The following is an 18,987-nucleotide window of genomic DNA, read 5'->3' on the forward strand; positions in this document are numbered from 1 at the left end:
CAAAAGACAGTCGCCATAATCTTTCCGGCCGAAGGAACGGTCTTCGCCTTTTTTGGCGCAGATTCCCCCTTGGTAACCCATTGTTTAGATTGTTCTTTGGTCTCAGGAGTGTAGTGATGTATCCATGTTTCATCCACAGTGACGAAACGACGCTTAAAGTCCTGCGGATTCTTCTGGAACAGCTGCAAACCGTCCTTGCAACACTTCACACGATTTCGTTTTTGGTCAAGCGTGAGCAATCGCGGCACCCATCTTGCGGATAGCTTTGTCATGTCCAAATGTTGATGCAAAATATTATGTACCCGTTCATTCGAGATGCCCACAGCACTAGCAATCTCACGCACCTTCACTCTTCTGTCATCCATCACCATATCATGGATTTTATCAATGATTTCTGGAGTAGTAACCTCAACAGGGCGTCCAGAACGTTCAGCGTCACTTGTGCCCATATGGCCACTCCGAAAATTTTGAAACCACTTATAAACTGTTCTAATCGAAGGTGCAGAGTCACCATAATGTTTATCAAGCTTCTCTTTAGTCTCCTGAGGCGTTTTGCCTTTCATAAAGTAGTGTTTAATCAACACATGAAATTTTTTTTCGTCCATGTTTTGAAAATCACTCGACTTTCTCGATTCAAACGAATGCCAAACACAAAGAAATAGACCGATCTGGCTGAAACTTGGTGTGTGTTCTTCCAAGAGATGCTACTAACTAAACATAACCTCGATACGCGCCAGTAGTGCTATCTCTCTGAATTTGCACGGACTTTTCAAACGACCCTCGTTTTGCTGGAACTGTCAACAAAGGATTTTTTCTTTATTTTGTATTACAGGATCTTCAGAAACTTGAAATTGCGCCTATCGCGACTTCATTGGGCTCGGAACCTACCAGTGTGCGCTCTCTACAGCTGGGTGAGAACCCCAATATGTTCGTCTACGGAAAAGTTATATGGAGTTTATTTGAAGAGGACTTGCTGCCTTTGTAAGTATAGACTGTATCATTCTTCCCCTCGCTTGACCCTCTCTCTAGCTAGATACAGTGTCGATCAAAAGTCTACATACACCACAATATTTCGGGAATTTTCAAAATATAGAATTATTAGAGTAAAAAAGTTTACTCTAAACATTTATAACTATTTTAAACATTTGTAACTATTGTTACTAAATATATTATACATGAGAGATGAAAAGACCTCTGCCATCTCCCATTGCATATAAATAAAAAGATCAGAGTTCATGCCTGATCAAAAGTCCACATACAGAATTGATAACTTCAATATTATAATAATACTTACTAGTTAGGGTAAATCTTAATATTTACAAATTTATTAGTTTTAGTTGAAACGTGAATATAGCCGGATTTAGTTAAGAATTTATTATTATTTGAAATGGTTCACAAAAGAAAGGAAATTTCTGTGACAGAGCGCAGATTAATAGTTAAATTAAATAATCAAGGATTTTCATATCGTAACATTGCAAACATTATTCAAAGAAGCCACGCGAGATATCCTTTCCGACCGAGAAAAAAGACAAATTTTCAGGGTGGATGCAGAATTTTGTTCGGCACTGTATACAGGGTGAACCAGTAATTATTGTCCATAGGCCTACTTTGTGTAGTACATCTAAAGTGGAGTTCAATGACGTATTGGCCAACTTCATATTTTCAACTGTTCCTGAGTGACGTCACTTTAAATTATTTTTCTAAAATCATTACTTTTTTTCCAATAAAAATGTTATTACTCAGAAAGTTTTAGTCCGAATTCGATTCTGATGACACGGTTAGAAAGACAGATAAATTTTCTAAAAATTGACACCATTTTGAAGTATAAGTTATTCTCCAAACAACCACAATCTTCCACCGAATGCTGGAAAAATAAAAGTAATCGAAATTTTTGAAGAAAACTCATTAGGCCCTTACGTGATCATTATCAGACCTAGGTGCTGGCACTTTTTATAAAAGTTTCCTTGTTTAATGGGCTTTCAAACGGTATATCATTTTCCAGGATTCCTTTTATCTTCGTATGAGAAATTACGTTTGTTTTGCAAGAAAACGTGTTCACGAGCACTCAACAGTGTTGTTTAATTCATTGAAAACTCTTTTAGATGGACCAGTAGTCAATTTTTAAAGTAGATGGTCTTAAAATGAGGAAGTCAAGGGTTACAAATTGCACTTAAAAAAAAAAAAAACATTTTAAAGAAAATTTGGGAATTTTATCTTTTATAGAAAAAGAGAAAAAAATTGTCAAAGTTGGGTGTTTTTCAACGTTACGCTTTTTCGTGCATTTTTTGACGATCAACCCTTATACAACTGTTCTACCGGGACAGTTTTAATATCTGTTATGTTTCTACTTGTGGTGAGCTCTATGCGTGTTATCTGTCTTTCTGAATCTCTATAATATGAATTATAGCTAAATTCGTATGATATTGACATCCTGGATGTATTGCAGTGCTTGCGGTTGCATTGATGTAAACGGTGAGGTTTTCTTGATTACAAGTTACAATCTGACTGGAGAATGGTTTTTTGTGGGTGACATAATGATTATTCCTATTGTTGACTACAAAACAGTGAGCTTTGTATACAATGATCAGGTAAGCAGCATGCTTCTAACGTGTCCACAGCAAATTCCATGTAATATCTATCCATATGAAACAGAAGAATTGCAAAATCTCAATTTAAACTGCTGCAGTTATTTGTTTTTTTTAATTTGAAATTATTTAAATTTTACTGAAAAAGATTTGTGGTAACCAAAGCATGCTTCTAACGTGCCACAGTCTTAAACGTTTAGTACACCTATCCCCCGATTTGCACGGTACTCGACTTCACTTTTACACGGTTTTTAAAATATGAAATTTAAAAAAAAAAAATTCCACCCATTTTTTAATTCCGTTCGATTTGTTTACATTGCAACCCTTAGATCAAGGGATAATTTCGACTTTTAAGGCACTGTACATTAAGCGAACCTTCAAGTACATTTTAGAACAAATGGAACATGATGAATCTCTATCGATGTCGGATGCTTGGAAAAAATTCACAATCTTGGATTGTGTTTAACATGTTGGCATATCACATACGGAGATTAAGCCATCAACGCTGAATGCCTGCTGGAAAAAATTATGGCCAGAAGTGGTGAAAGGTGGAAATTACGTATTACCATTGGAGCACGAATATTCTCAGATAATGGAGATAGCGCATACAATAGGAGGAGAAGGTTTCGAAGATTTTGTTGAGGCAGATGTCGTAGAACTAATGGCGGACAAAAAATTAGATGAGAATGATTTAGTTGACATGCAACAAATATTCGTGATAGTGATCCTGATGAAGAGGAGTCTGATCCAGTAGCGTTCACAGCAAAAGTTATCCGTGAAGGACTTGAATTAAGGCGAAAATTGGGTAATCATTTTGTACAAAATGACCCAAATGTTGAATGAGCTCTCCTATTTCAGCGAAATATTAATAAATGCTTAACCCAATATGAGGAGGTCTATAAGGATTTGACCAAAAACCAAACACAATTGTTAATTACGGATTTCATTACGAAGGTTCAGCGATCTGAAATTGCTTCTTATTCATCTAACAACGAAAGTGAATTGCACCAAATTGAGTGATGAAAGTGACATCATAGTAAACAGAAAGAAAACACAAAGAGTCTATGAAAGTGATAGCAGTTCATAATGAATTTTTTAGTTCAATTTTAAATTTATATTTCTTGTTTCTACACGTAAAATGAATTATATACACTATTATTATTTATATATTTTTTAAGATGCATTTAGTTTTATTTTACTTTGAAATAAATAACTGAATTATGCACATTTAGTTTATTTTCGATTTACACGGTTTTACGTATAAAAATCATCGATTTCGATTTACACGGTTTTCTCTGGAACCTATCTTCCGTGTAAATCGGGGGATAGGTGTGGGTCATTCCATGTCAAATCAACACAAAAAAAGACCATTTTTGACCTCATCATCTCGGATTTTCTTGAAATTTGGCACATGTGTACTATTGGTATAGACTTCGAAAAATATGAAATTTTACTGTGATATGTCAACTGGTTTATGAGTTACAGGGCTGTAAAGTTGCCAAAAATAGGCTGAAAAACAGGGAACCCCGTGTTTTTGAATTACTGTAGAAGCTTTCCTAATTGAGCTACAGACGTGGGATTGGTGTCATTTTATAGCATATATAATGCCCTTTCCTGTGATATACGACACCATATGGGTTAGGATAGATAAAGTTTGTTAAATTTAAATTTTAAATTTTTTAAAAAGTACACATTTTAAAATTTTAAAATTAATTCCATGAATAGCTAGTAGTGTTATGAATCACTGGGCAAAATATTAATTTGGGACGACAATGGCTTCATTGTTAAAAAAAATTAAGACTAAAGCTCCGTTTCGTGGAAAATATATTTTAATAAAATTAAAGTAATAAATAAATTGAAAATAGTAATAATGAATCAATGAATCATAATTAATAATTATTAAGATTTAAAATATTGATTTTGAAATCATTTTTAGAATTAATAATTATGGTTACAGTAATTATTCATATTAATTATAATGTATTATTTTAATGAAAATATGCAGTTAATCAAATTATACAAAAATAATTCAATTCAATATCTTTGTTCAAGAACAGTTTTTTTGGCTGAGATAACAGCCTCTTTAAGTTGGTTTAAGTCGGCAAAGGGCCTTGTGATGGCGTAGGGGGTTCGGTAAAGAGACTGGCAGCTCGTGCCAGTTTGCAACGACCCTATGAAAATCAAATCCAAACTTCACTACAACTTTTTGAGTGGGCAGTAGAAAACATCACCAACATAGACTTTGCATATTCAACCCAGGAAGACTATGTTGAATCTGAGTGTTTTTTAAAAAATCGGTTTGCTCAAGCATTGGCTATTAAAGTAACACAGCAATACCATGCTTTCATTCCCCGAAGTAAATCCAAAATATTGATTATAAACTTTTCTATGAACTCAATAGCTTGCGAAATGGAAGTTTCAAAATTCCCTGATAACTAAAATTAGCCGACATATCAGGTTACGTCACTGTAGTCTATAAAGAAACTGGTGGCTTGGATATGTTTTAGAGAAAAATGAAGAACTTGATGAAGTAAAAGTAACTTTTCTTCATTCAGCTGGACCCTCTAAATCATCTCGTATTCAAGAAATGCCGATATTTTTTAGGTCTCAGTAGTGGATGTTTTGATAAAAATTGATCCTGTGACTCTGACTGTAAGAACTTACATATGTCCTACTAGAAAGTGACGCATGTCAAACAAATGAAGCCTTTTCAAGCTTAAAATAATAAAGAGATCCTTATTACTTAACAGTATGTTTTACTTTGGACTTATTAGTGGAATTATTATTAGCATTATTGTATTAACATGAATTCAGAGTTGAATTAATCGGATTGGAGCTTTAGTCTTACATTTTTTTAACAATGAAGCCATTGTCGTCCCAAATTAATATTTTGCCCAGTGATTCATAACACTACTAGCTATTCATGGAATTAATTTTAAAATTTTAAAATGTGTACTTTTTAAAAAATTTAAAATTTAAATTTAACAAACTTTATTTATCCTAACCCATATGGTGTTGCATATCACAGGAAAGGGCATTATATATGCTATAAAATGACACCAATCCCAAGCCTATAGCTCAATTAGGAAAGCTTCTACAGTAATTCAAAAACACGGGGTTCCCTGTTTTTCAGCCCATTTTTGGCAACTTTACAGCCCTGTAACTCATAAACCAGTTGACATATCACAGTATAATTTCATATTTTTCTAAGTCTATACCGATAGTACATATGTGCCAAATTTCAAAAAAATCCGAGATGGTGAGGTTCAGACCGTGTTGATTTGACATGGAATGACCCGTGTATAGGGTTCTACAAATTATAGTGCGTTTTTTAAACAGTCCCAATGAAATACAGAGTAGAACCTGTATCAAGGCCCACAATTGTAATATACTCTGCTGGTAACTATAATTAACATTATATTCTCCTTGTTTACAGTTGTTTGAATTTCGATCCCTACGAGTGGACAAGCCTACAGAGCTACTGGTTAACCGTCAACGGTTAAGAAACGATTACTTCTCACAACTATGATCACCTCATAACAACAAATATGCTTAGCTTCATTTTTCATTATGAAAAAGTTTTGCTATAATTTTAATTCTCATCCATTATCATATTTGTACCGATATTACGTTCTAAGTTTTCGATAATTTTATGTAAATTCTCTGTACCATTTTTAGTTACATTTCTTTATTTTGTCATTGCTTGTTATTCATGCTTGCTAATCACAACCGAAATTCTTGTAATAGCTTGAAATATAAATAACGTTTAGGCAATATGTAAATTAATAAATCTATTTTTTGTGAACAGTTAGTGTCTGACACTGATAAGAAGCTTTCAGTGCTTATTTATAATAAATAAATAATTATAATCTAGTTGCCTAGACAGGTTATATTTAGCTCCTGATCAATATCTCCTTTGAGTGAAGAAGTCACTTGTAACACCGTTACCAGAGAAAAGTTGCTAAGGCAGGACTAAAATACATTTAAGAGTGATCTATCAATTCTCTCACAAAAAAAAGCGACAGCGAGGAATTTTATTCAAAAGGGGTACCGACCAGAGTATCGACGTTACAGCTTTTGCGACCTTCTTTAACTCTTTGAGGCAGACGATTTTAAAGAAAATAAAAGCCCTAGTTGCACAGAATGTCTTTTATTATAAAAAAATGGAAATAAACATTCATTTCCATTATTTTACGTATGTAATCATCCCTCTCAAATAATCATCACTCTCGAAATAAGAAAAAAAGAATAGAAAAAATTAATACCATTTCAATAGTCCTTTTTTAGTGCGGGCCACTGGTATTGTATAATACCACTATGCAACTAATGCTTTATATGATGTTCATTCAAACACAACTTTTTACCAAAACAAAGCGGAACTTTGCAGACAGTACAGCACTGTCCTTCAGCGCACTGTTCCTTGAAATGTTTAAGTTCCATGTTTTGACCCAATTTTTTATAAACAATATATGAATTAACAACAGCTGCATCCAAATAACAGAACAGTATACAGTGCCACCCTCTTTTACTATCGGTCAAGTTTATAATAAATATAAAAATTATTTCACTTATTTACGCATTTACATAGCACTGCCAACTGAATGAAAAACTTTAAATAACATATTAAGCTGTATGTATGAATAACTTCAACTTTTCGAGGTGGGTTAAAATATATCCCACCATGCTGCAAAAGGTGGGACAGTTTTTAACCCACCTAGCCCCAAAGAGTTAAACGGCTTTCACGATTTCCTACGCATGCCCATTCCCTCCTATATTACACTCTCTTGTAGTATTGTTCTCCACCGGGCGGAAGTGCCGGCTGGATTTCATAGAGCAACTAGCGTAATCTTTCAAAAAATGATTTAGCTTCTCTCTATGTCGTCGATGTGCCCTTATTTTGTCTTCCCCTGCTACAGACTATCAGGAACAAGACTTTGACAACTTAAACACACATTACTAGGTTCAAACTAAAGGATGAGACGTACAAAATGGTGTAAGCGCGATAAGGCTTACACCCTCATGCGGAACGGGCTGAAAAGCGAGAGGAACGAAATTTGAATCGATATATATCGATATAAAGAATAGAGGTAGAAAAGAAAAGAGTGAAGAACACTTACCTCTGGTGAAAGAATCGGTAGATAAGGGCAGCGAGGTGCGTAAGTAAATCGCCAAAGAAGCGATCAAAAAAACAGAAAAAGTTAGAAGCGTGGTGTGTGCTACCAAAGAAGGTAAGTGCAGGAGATATTTGGGTCCAGTGTTGCTAACTGTAGATGAGGTTGATGTCGATGAGTACAGCCTGAAAAAGAGGCTCGAGTAGCTATTAATTTATGAGAAGCAGTAGTTATTTAGATTTGATAAGAAAGCCTGACGGGCTAAATATAATAAAAGGTACCGACTATGAGTTTAATGGCCACCATTAACACTAAACTCAGCAACGAGCGAACATTACAATAACTACCTAGAATAAACTAAACTCGAACTATTTCTAAAAGAATTGGCTTTAGCTGAATGCCGAGTGCAATAACGTCGTGACTAAGAATGAATCCTGAGTGAGTGAATGCAATGCCTGAATGTCACGGAGTGAGCCAAGCTGTGGCCTGGGGTGTGTCCTTACATACTCTGATACCTGGACAGCTTCTATTGTTCCTGAGCCTACCTGGCTGTAACCCTCTAAACCTTTTATCACCACTTTTTCGAACTTTTGTATTTCCCAATACTGTGACACTACATCCAAAATTGGGACTTACAATGGGAGGTTACCTAATTCTGTGACACTACATCCACAACTGGGATTTGCAATGGGAGATTACCTAATTTTGTGACACTGTATGATATTTTTCTATTAAGGGCCGAACATGATATTCGCCTAGAGCGCCTAATTCCTAAGAGGCGAGCTTGATCATATTACATATTAGGCAATTAGTTTAAGTAAAACTTACAGGGTTGCCATCCCTGCATCTCGTCCCTAGAGATATCACTAGACGATCATATATTATACTTGAGGTCAGTGAGACCAAAGTCTTTTTCAATAAATCTTGTAAATGGAAGGGTTTCAGCGCAGTGACGTAGGAAATTTGGCAGTGGACATTGAATTTTGGCATTTATCGCATTAGATAATTAATATAGCCATTGAATTTTTACTAAAATAGTGTATTAAAAAACATATTGGCGGTATAGTGTGATCCTCAGTTACTGTTTCAGTCCCGTTTTGTCTGTGACGTCAGAAAGAACCATTCTGTATAGTTCGTTGTTCAATGGTTCTGGTAGTAACGAAAAAAGGGTGTATAATCTCATCGCAATGCCATCTCATTCGAGTAAATAAAAATTTAAACTGCAGACATGTTTCATAAGATTGATTAATCAGCGCAGAACTCTTGGAGGGATCCGCCGTTGAACCTGATGTCCATGGTGAAGCTCCGTGGTTCAGAGTGCTATTTACGACTTCTATAACCTTATTCTCATTCATTCATTCTTAGGAAATTATTTTCTCATTTTAATTTAGGGTTTGATGGAATTTACAGATGTTCTATTAAATATTTTGGAAAAATTAAAGCAGTAGTAGCCCAATTGGTTATTCACGTATTTCATAGAAAATACAATTTTTTTTTTAGATGGATGTTACGAACATAGCATATTATATTATATAATATTATATAATATATTATTCAACATATTATATTCAAAAATTTTCCGAAAAATTAGATATCTAGTTTGATGGAGGTAAATTTGTGCCGATTGTTTTGTAAGCAAACCTGCACAGTAACCTCCTTCAATAAATACCAACACCAATCAGTTTGAAGCGCTCCAAAATATCAAATTTAAAAAAAATAATATCAACTTCATAAATAATACAAATGTAAAAGTAATAAAAAAGTAATTTTTAATATAAAAAACTCATATCTTTCAGCAATTATGGCTAGCGCACTTTTTTATTATGAGGAAGAAGATCCAGATATTAGAGAAATTGTGGTAACAAATTTCATCTTTATCTTTAAAAGTTCACTAAAGATTTTTTCGGTAATAGTACTGTTTTGGTAGATATGAGATAAAAATAGGTAGGAGATATGGTATTGTGAATGCATTATGAAATGGTATTTTCAGTAAGACGGACTTATTTCATGCAGAATATTTAGATGGTTCACTATTCAGTTAAATAATGCGCCCAAAACCAACAGTGCTGCTGATGGACTAGCACTGCTATGGTTATTAGCCAACGCATTCCTTCTGCATACCTCTATACCAGAAATCTCAAATTGCAAAGAGTTGGACTGTTTTTTAGGACTCAGTAACAAATAGGTTACTTTGGGCTGATCATAGTTGGCAGTTATTATTGACTTTTCCATTTATTATTATCGATTTTTATTGGGCCCATGTCACCCTCGACATTAACACACCTAACTATCTGACTGCTAAAATTAATCTAATTGCAAGAACTAATCGGCAGCCCTAGAAAAAAAAAAAAGTCTTCGATCTACAAAACGGAGTCCTCTAGCTACCTTAAGATGTCACCAATATCTTTATAGAGATAGGCAACATGACCACTTTTTCGACTTGTAACCATGAAATTATTTTTCTGTAGCTTCGACGCTACACACAGTACAGACTTGTTACAATTTTAGTGCCTGGTAATATCCACAATGTTATCTAATACAGCTAGCATGATCTGACATTGTTCGTGATTTAAATCCCGTCCAACTTCTGAGTTCATTAGAGCCTGGAATATTTCCAGTGCAGTCTGGTCTCCGGATTGTGTTCTCTCGTTACCGACAACACTGTATATTATGACAGAAGCTTGTGAGAACAGAAAGCCTCAATATTAACAGCTGCGATTGGAACCTGCGATGTCAGCTTAAGAATTCAGAACTCTAACCTCTAAGCCAATCACTTACGTCTTATTATTGTAATTATTAATTAGCATTATGCGATTCCATTAAATTGTTTTTGGGCCGCCATACAGTACCTGAGCAGAAGTATTATTACTATTACAATAATTACAGCTTAGCTTTATTAGAACCATTACAGTTTCATTGCTCTTTAAAGGAAAGAATGCAAGAACTCTACATTTCCCAACCAAAGGAGACACAAATGAAAAAGGAAAATACCGGGACAAAGGAAGAAGTGCTAGGAGACAAATTGGTGCCAATCTGCGTATGTAAAGTTTTTGTATTACATTTATCACACTAGCCACATGCAGAACTCACTCATCTACCTCAATTACGTACATTTAACTCTTATTAGGTTTTAATCTTTCATCCATGTGTTGTTTTAGAGGCTGGTAGACGATTTAGTTAAATGTAATGAGGATAGTCGCTGTCTAGACGATGAAATCATAAGACGAGGTAGAGCTTTAGAAGAGATTATGCTAAGTCACGAAGGTAATCCTTTCTTTTTTTTGGCATTAGCTCTCCTGGTCGAAAGCTACTTTAACATAACCCTACACATCAAAACAAGGAGGCAATTTTACACTTCAGTTTCCAACTGGGTCCTAAACTACATGCATTTCATTGTAATTCTCCTAGGTTAGAACTCTAACAACAGTTTTCTCTAGCTCGTTACTCGTGTTCTACCTAGTTTTGTGTTTAATATTGGAGACATATTGAGTTCATATTGCTCTTTATCACGGCATTACAGGTCACATATTTTTGAGAGAATTAAGACCATAATCATTCCCTCTGTGGAGCCCTAAAAAGTGTAATTCTAACATGGGCAATAATCAAAACTAATCTAATATATAATTCCTGCATGGCGCTAATATCCGTATTAATTTTATGCTCCACCAAAATGATATTTCTATATGTTGCAGAAAATTTGATACGTGAAAATGAATTTCTGTTCTTGCTGAAGATTGGACAGCTGTACAGTATGACTAAGAAAGATAAGAAACCTGCAATTGACGCGCTTTCAAGAGTTGTAGAGAAATATCCAAATGTGGCTCCAGCATGGGACGCACTGGCCGATTGCTATTGGGAAGTAAAAGATTATGATAAAGCAAAATGGTGCCTAGAAAACTCACTTCAGCAGGTTAGGATACATAGCTCGGATGTTTGTAATCAGTGTAATTAACAATAAAGAATAGCCTCAAGTTCACAATTGGAAATTTGGGTTAGATACTCTATTTGGGACAATATTCTGCGTTCTAATAGTGACTGTCCATCGGAACCGCAGAATCGTTTTTCGGAGTTTTCTGAAATTTTCTCGCAGTAGCGAAGATTTTCATTTGAACTTTGAAATACTATACGTATGGTAGATCTATCCCTTGGGATTGAATCTATTTGTGTAACATTTATTTCATTGGGTTCTATGGATCTATTATTTACGATTTCTTCATCCATACCTTTTTAAGGCAGCTAACATTAAAACAATTATCTTTTTCGTACAAATTTTGAAGACTATAGTAAATGCAGTCACAAATATTGAAGGTAGTGGTTTTGAAAACTGGCTGGAAGTAGAAATTATCAAAATGTTTACATGATTTTATCATTGCAGGGAAGGAGAAAAGTACCCCTGAGAAACATGTCGGTCATTTGCCGTAAATTAGCGAATAAATATCCAGACAGAAAGCCTATTTTTCTTCAAACGGGCCTTAACTTAGCCAAGGAGGCTGTGGACAAGGACATTAAAGATGGTGTATCCTGGGGAATCTTAGGGAATGCGTATCTGAGCGCACACTTGAAACTAAAAAAGGATATGAAGTGCGCCAAGCTTGCATTATCGGCCTTCAAACAATCTGTAAGTATTCAATTCTTGAAATGGGTTTTGTGATTTTGGTAGTGAGAGATGTTTTGCAAATATTTGTTGGGCAAACAATTGTTTACATTCCACTAAATGTTTGTAAAGCAATTTTTTTTTAACTCTTCGTTATAATGTAATCTCATTATAACTGCGTAAATGCAGTTACTTTCAGGCTTTGATGTTATTGCAGGTAACCCTAGGAAACACTTTTACAGCGGCGCTATATTTTCATCAAGGTTATGTAAGTATTTAACTATTATACTTGCGAGTGTCCTCGTTCAGAAGTCCTGAGCATTACCTCCTCGCCACATATCTCCACCTAATGAATTCAAAATAGGTTTGCGGAGCATTTCCTTGATGGAACACTTATTTCGGGCACTCTAACTAGGTTGTGTGCTGTTCATTTTAAAAGAAAGGATGTGACCATAACACTGCAGTATAACGAGCGTTGCTGGTCATTATTAAATCTTTCAAATTTAATAAAGTCAACACTAGTTTCAGAAATATTTCATGGACAGGACTAAACCGGGTGAATGAAGCTGTAGAGAACAAGGTGTCCTTTAAGCGTCACGGTAGCCGAGCGGTTAAAGGCGAGACCTGCGAAGCTAATGTGTATTGTGGTACTGGGTTCGATTCCCCGGTCTATAGGCCTTGGATTTTATTTAATGGTTAATACAGAGAAATTTACAGTAAAGTATGTTTGCTGGTCGCCTCCGTCCACGACACCTAATTGGTAGTTGGACGTAAAGCTCGCTTGAAAAAAATAGGCGATTACTTTACTTACTTACTTTTACTAGGTGTCCTTTACTAATTACAGGGACGGGATTGGAGTAGTGGTTGTAAGTTCAGATTATTAAGGGGGCGATTCCCCGTTCGAGTCCGCGTGTAGAGACATTAATTGGTAAAATGGTAATGGTAAAGTATGTGCTTGCGTCGCCCGCCTAAAGTCAAATCCAGTTTTTGGAGCATTGCTTGAGATGGAGTAAATACTCCTCTAGTGCTGTCTAGACGCTGAATCCAGTTATAATTCTAAACCAACATGTTCCGATTGCAGATTTACACTTTTTGTGAAAACTACAAGGAAGCTTTAACGTCATTGGACAACGCTATTGCACTTAGAAAAGTTAGAGAGCAAGCTATTAAGTTCAGGAATGTATTGCTTTTATTTTTAAATAATATCCAAAATTTATGCTCTTGTTATGGCAAACTAAATCCCAAACGTCTGTCCAAACTTCAGAAGGTAATCTAATGATATTTAATACACATTGAGCTGTTATATATTGCTGGAACTGTCAAGTAGGATTTTTTCTTTATTTTGTATTACAGGAACTTCAGAAACTTGAAATTGCGTCTCTCGCAAAATCGTTGGAGGCGGAACCGACCAGTGTGGGTTCTCTACAATTGGGTGAGAATCCCAAAATGTTCGTCTGTGGGAAAGTTATATGGAGTTTTCGTAAAGAGGAGTTCTTACCATTGTATGAATAGACTTACATCGTTCTGCTGAATCTCTTTACATAAGTTATAGCTAAATTCTTATGATATTGACATCCTGGATGTATTGCAGTGCTTGCGGTTGCATAGAAGCTAATGGTGAGGTATTTGTGATCACCGTTTACAATTTGACTCCAGGAAAAAAAATTTTTGTGGGTGACACAATTACTATTCCAATTCTTGATTACAAAACTGTTTGCTTTGAATATAAAGATCAGGTAAGCAGCATGTTCATTTCATATATTTCTATCTATAACGGGTGTCCCAATGAAAATGACCACATTTATTTCTTTATTAACAACAAAAGTATTACAGATATAAAAGTAACAAAAAAATCTTTGAAAAGTAGAAACATGGGAGATTATTTGTGGGATATTACATCCTTCAAATGATGACCGTTCTGGGCTTTACATTCTTCCAATCGTTTAACGAAGTTTTTGAATACTTTCTTCAGCATGGAAGCCGAAATTTTTGCGAATTCGGCTCTAATCCTCGATTTTAAATCCTCTAGATCACAGGGCTTGGTTTCATAAACGCGACTTTTCAAATACCCCCACAGAAAAAAATCTGGAACCTGGCCAAGCGAAATCTGAAGAACGTGACAATAAACGAATTCCAAACGTTTCTTTTAACAACGCAAGTGTAAGAGCGGCGGTGTGACAAGTTGCCCCATCTTGCTGGAACCAGATTCGATTCAAATGACGTTTGCGGCAGAGTTGGGGGATGAGGAACGAGTTTAACATCTCCCTGTACCTCTCTCCATTGACGGTACCGTCGAAAAAATACGGTCCGATAATTCCGCACGACGCTACACCGGCTCATACTGTAACTCGTTGGCTATGTAACGGTTTTTCTGGAATGAATTGCGGATTACCACTTGCCCAGTACCGAAAGTTTTGTTTATTTACCGATCCAGAGAGTTAGAAATGAGCTTCATCGCCCATTAAAAGATTATTTAAATCAATCTCACCATCGTCCAATTTCTTTAACATGTTTTCGGGGAAAAGTAATCTCTGTCGGTAATCAGTTTCTTTCAACTCTTGAGTGATCATCAACTTATATGGATGGTGGTTCAAGTCTGAGGTTAGAATTCGACGCACAGATTCCCTTCATAACTTTAAAGAAGCTGCGTGACGGCGAGCGGAACGAGTTGGACTAATTTTTATTGCTTGGCAAACTTTTCCAATGTTTTCCGGTGTACGAACTGTTCTTTTTGGCACCTGGATGAATCTTATCAGTCGTCTTGCCACTTTCACGGAAGTTTTCAACCCAGCTGTGGATCGATTTTCGCGTAGGAACAGATTCATTACTTTTAACTTTGAACTGTTTACGAAACGCTCTATGAACTTTCACAACCGATTTATCTCGAAAATACGTTCTACACAAAATACTCGTTCTTTTGCAGTGTAACGTTCCATGATTACTAAAATGTTGTTAACAGAAAGCTCCCAGGTCTCTACTAACCAAAGAGCGCGCGTTCGTCCCTGTAGCAGTGTTTCCACCAGAGTTATTCAAAAAAGAAATGTGGTCATTTTCACTGGGTCACCTATACGATAAGAACTACAAAACCACAGTCAAAACTGACGCCGTAATTTCCACTACTATTGTTAGAAAAGATACATTTGATGAACAAGATTTAGGGTAACCAAAGCATGCTTCTATGTACCAGAATTTAGTAAAATGTACAGACCTATCACTTATAAAATTTTATGGGCTTTCAGTGCGTTTTTTAAACAGTCCCAATGAAATACAGAGTACAAACCTGTATTAAAGCCACAGTTGTAATATCCTGGCAACTGTAATTAATATTATATTTATGTTTACAGTTTTTTGAATTCCAATCTTTGCGAGTGGACAATCCTACAGTGTTATTGGTTAACCAGGAACGGTTAACACAGGACTACTTCACGCAACAATGATCTTGACAACGAAGATGCTTGTTTTTTTTAAATTTTTAAATAGTTTTGCCTTACTTTTAATTATTTTTTTTTAGTTCTGTTTCTAATATGCAATACAATTTATTACTGGAAAGGAATGTAACCAACCCACTCTTTAAAATTAATCGCGAACATATTTTTTTGGAGAAATTAAAAAAAAAAAAATTTTAAATTTAGATTGGCAAGTAAAGAATCTGCGACATAAGTTTTTTTTTTATTACAGTATTTTGTTTTACAAATTTCCGCCCAGAATTATTCCAAATTTAATTCATTTTTTCTCTCATCCATTATCATATTTGTATCAATATTATGTTCTAAGTTTTCGATAATTTTATGTAAATTCTCTGCACCATTTTTAGTTACATTCCTTTATTTTGTAGTTGCTTGTTATTCATGCTTGCTAATCACAACCGAAATTCTTGTAATAGATTTAAACATAAATAACTTTTAGGCAATATGTTAATTAATAAATCTACTTTTTGTGAACAGTTAGTGTTTGACACTGATAAGAAGCTTTCAGAGCTTATTTATAATAAATAAATAATTATAATCTAGAAGTAGCCTTTTAAGATTTTGTTTTAGCTAAAAGATTATGTTTAAATTTAGAGTCAAGAGTTCACAGGGACATAGAATATAGAGTTGTAACAGATAGATGACTAACGATGGGCAGGTATTGCTAGTTTATTTACTTTTATGATTTAAGGCACGTCAACATCGGAGGTTATTGGAGCCTGAAGCTTTTTTCACTGCACTACCGGCTTCCGGACTGTGTTCTCTCGTTACAACACTGTCCATTACCGGACAGTGAGCTTGTAAGAAGCTTCTAGGAAGAGAAAATCTAAGGGTCAGCAGCTTGACATATGCATCATTTATTTATTTTTTAATAATCGTCATATTTATTATTATTTTTTAGTTATCCTTCTTTTTAAAAACATGTGGATGAGTAGTTTAATATCTTTTATTAAAATCAATCTAAATTAAATTAGTGCTATATTTTACTGAACTTTTTATAGATGTAAATTGCTAGCATAATGGTCTGTGATATGTAATAAATTCTAAAAAATATTCATAAAATGATATGTACTAGCTGATTTGTGTACTTTTTTGTCGTTTAATCAACCCTTATACTTAACTTTCTAAACTGTAAGTTTTTGTTAAGGAAAATTTTTGTACCTTTTGGATAGATTTTTCTTTTTGTTCCATTGATGGGAAGAAGATAAGACTGGAAAATGTTAGTGGGATAATGTGATGAATAATTTAGAGGGATAATTGAAAGAAAGTTGCGATTACAGTGCCCTCCAGTTATGAGCGGCAAGATAAATAATGATGTGAGGAGCGGACAAGCGAGTGGTGGGGCGGAGAAGACTTGGAGTGGAGTGGGGATGGGGCATCACAGCGAGAAGAGAGGCAGTGTGGCCTGTGGAGCGGATAAGGCATGTAATAGGAGGGAGTAGCGCTCGATTACCTGCCGCTTGTCTCTAGCCAGCTGTGGTGTCTGAACTGAACTGAGCGACCGACTGACAGACCTGAGCCGATAGTGAAGGTGGAATTTCTTAACTTACAGTTAATAATTTTATGTTTAATAAAAGGTTCCGTTAATTTTGGATTTTGTGTTTCCTTTAGGACCCACTTCCGTTCCCGACCTTACAAATGGTGACAGGTGTGGGGTATAACATCCAAAAATAAAGTAAAATTAAATAATAATAATAATAAGATTTTTATATGTAAAAAAAAAAAAAAAAAAAAAAAAAAAAAAAAATTATGTAGGTATGCATGTATTGTATATAATAACGAGAATGATAGTCATGTTTGTTGTATAGTCTATGTATAGTATATGTATGTGTTTACGTGATTAAAAGTTATTTAGTTTATTTTCTGTTTTATTTACCTTTTCGTTTATGTGAGTAACAGTCATTCAGTTTATTTTCATTTATGTTTATGCATTTAACAGTCATTTAGTTTATTTTCTGTTTTATTTACATTTACGAGTGGAGCAAAAGATTCGTTCTTTTACTAAGTATATTAAGTAGTATTACCACCTAGTAGTAGGGATTGTGTATTACTGGATTAAGCTGAAATAGGAACGTGCGCTTCTCCAGTGGAACGACCTTGAGAGCGTTCGCGCGATAACTCTGTAACGAAGGCTCCTCCACGCTTGTTGAAGATTTTCCCAGTTTCCGAGAGGTGGAATATTATTTTCCTAGGCTATTTTTCTATTTTAAATTTTCAAAAAAAAAAAAAAAAAACCCCTGGTGAAAGTATTTACTGATAGGCCAGGGGGTGTAAAGGGATAGTGTAGGGGCCCGTTGGAACCAGCTCGACGAGCTCTCTGAACAGGTAATCCTTTCCAAACCGGGTATCATGGACGGAGAAATCGAAAAATTAAAAGCGGAGGTGGCCAGATTAACGAAACAGGTGCAAACGTTAAGTGTAGCCTCAACATCTTCCCGCGATAGCTCTATACAGGCAAGCCAGGTTGTTAGAAAGGAACTGGGACTGCAGTCTTTGATTCAACCTTGGAGTGGAGGAGAGGGAGAGGATGATGTTGATACTTTCCTGCAGCATTTGGACATGGTGGCGGTCACCGGAGGATGGAGCGAACAGGAGAAAATGTTAATCTGTCGTTCAAAATTAACCGGAGCCGCGAAGGCTTGCATAACGGCTCATCCGGAATTATTAAAACCCACGGCCCAATTCCAAGAGTATACCACCATACTCCGTCAACGGTTTGAAGGGTTCTCGACTCCGGAACAGCGATTACTACAATTGAATTCCATAGAACAGCTATCGGGGGAGAAAGTACGCGATTACGCGGATCGATGCCGTAGAGTGGGAGAGCAGGCGACCCCCAAATCCAGCTCAGCCGAGGAAGCAACATGGATAAGGGGACATTTCGACAGGGTGGTGACGGCGGCATTTATCAAGGGACTGAAACCTGAGGTTCGCCGACAACTCCAATTTGACCCCCCCTCCAGCTTCCAGGAAGCGGTGAACAAGGCTTCTAGAGTGGAGCAGGCGTTGACTGATGACCCGACCAGCAAAGATGTCTGGGCCATACAACAGGAGAGAGTCGTGGGTGGGCGCTCTGCACCGAAATCGGGGTCCTCGAGTGTTCTATGCTACCGATGCCACCAAAAGGGCCATATCGCTAGGGACTGCTCTCGACCAAATTTAGTACCGGGACCGGGGAACAGGAGATCACTTCGGCTTCCTACCCCGGGAGTTTGCTTCGTGTGTGGCTC

General features: G+C 35.9%; 2 protein-coding genes across 4 annotated transcripts in view; both read left to right on the forward strand.

Annotated features, from left to right (window-relative positions):
• Positions 1 to 6,439, forward strand: part of LOC141461966 (uncharacterized) — a 33,016-nt gene extending 26,577 nt beyond the window's left edge. The window contains exons 19-21 of the mRNA XM_074143468.1: positions 833 to 981; positions 2,447 to 2,588; positions 6,022 to 6,439. Coding sequence (XP_073999569.1) covers positions 833 to 981; positions 2,447 to 2,588; positions 6,022 to 6,114 — 384 coding nt within the window. The 3' untranslated portion in view covers positions 6,115 to 6,439. The remainder of the gene's footprint in view (positions 1 to 832; positions 982 to 2,446; positions 2,589 to 6,021) is intronic.
• A 2,909-nt stretch (positions 6,440 to 9,348) lies between these two features.
• LOC141461604 (tetratricopeptide repeat protein 5-like) lies at positions 9,349 to 17,351 on the forward strand. Of its 3 annotated transcripts, none has more exons than XM_074142742.1 (10): positions 9,349 to 9,554; positions 10,626 to 10,733; positions 10,855 to 10,960; positions 11,389 to 11,606; positions 12,072 to 12,314; positions 12,508 to 12,558; positions 13,372 to 13,557; positions 13,644 to 13,792; positions 13,882 to 14,026; positions 15,635 to 17,351. In XM_074142742.1, exons 1-10 carry the CDS (start codon positions 9,498 to 9,500, stop codon positions 15,725 to 15,727), a joined length of 1,356 nt encoding a protein of 451 aa, XP_073998843.1. In that variant the 5' UTR covers positions 9,349 to 9,497; the 3' UTR covers positions 15,728 to 17,351. The 3 variants fall into 3 exon arrangements, with proteins under 3 accessions (XP_073998843.1, XP_073998844.1, XP_073998845.1); XM_074142744.1 differs by lacking the exon at positions 9,349 to 9,554 and adding an exon at positions 10,200 to 10,555; XM_074142743.1 differs by lacking the exon at positions 12,508 to 12,558.
• Positions 17,352 to 18,987: the final 1,636 nt, after the last annotated feature.

The sequence above is a fragment of the Rhodnius prolixus genome, unplaced genomic scaffold (genome assembly GCF_049639745.1).
Source record: "Rhodnius prolixus isolate KJV_2025 unplaced genomic scaffold, Rpr scaffold_12, whole genome shotgun sequence".
Classification (NCBI taxonomy): Eukaryota; Metazoa; Arthropoda; class Insecta; order Hemiptera; family Reduviidae; genus Rhodnius; species Rhodnius prolixus.

Excerpts from the sequence above, each read along its gene's own strand:
- LOC141461604 (XM_074142742.1), top strand. The coding sequence starts at position 9,498 with ATGGCTAGCGCACTTTTTTATTATGAGGAAGAAGATCCAGATATTAGA. Across the intron at positions 10,734-10,854 it reads ACAAATTGGTGCCAATCTGC|AGGCTGGTAGACGATTTAGT; the intron begins GTATGTAAAGTT and ends GTGTTGTTTTAG. Across the intron at positions 14,027-15,634 it reads GCTTTGAATATAAAGATCAG|TTTTTTGAATTCCAATCTTT; the intron begins GTAAGCAGCATG and ends TTATGTTTACAG.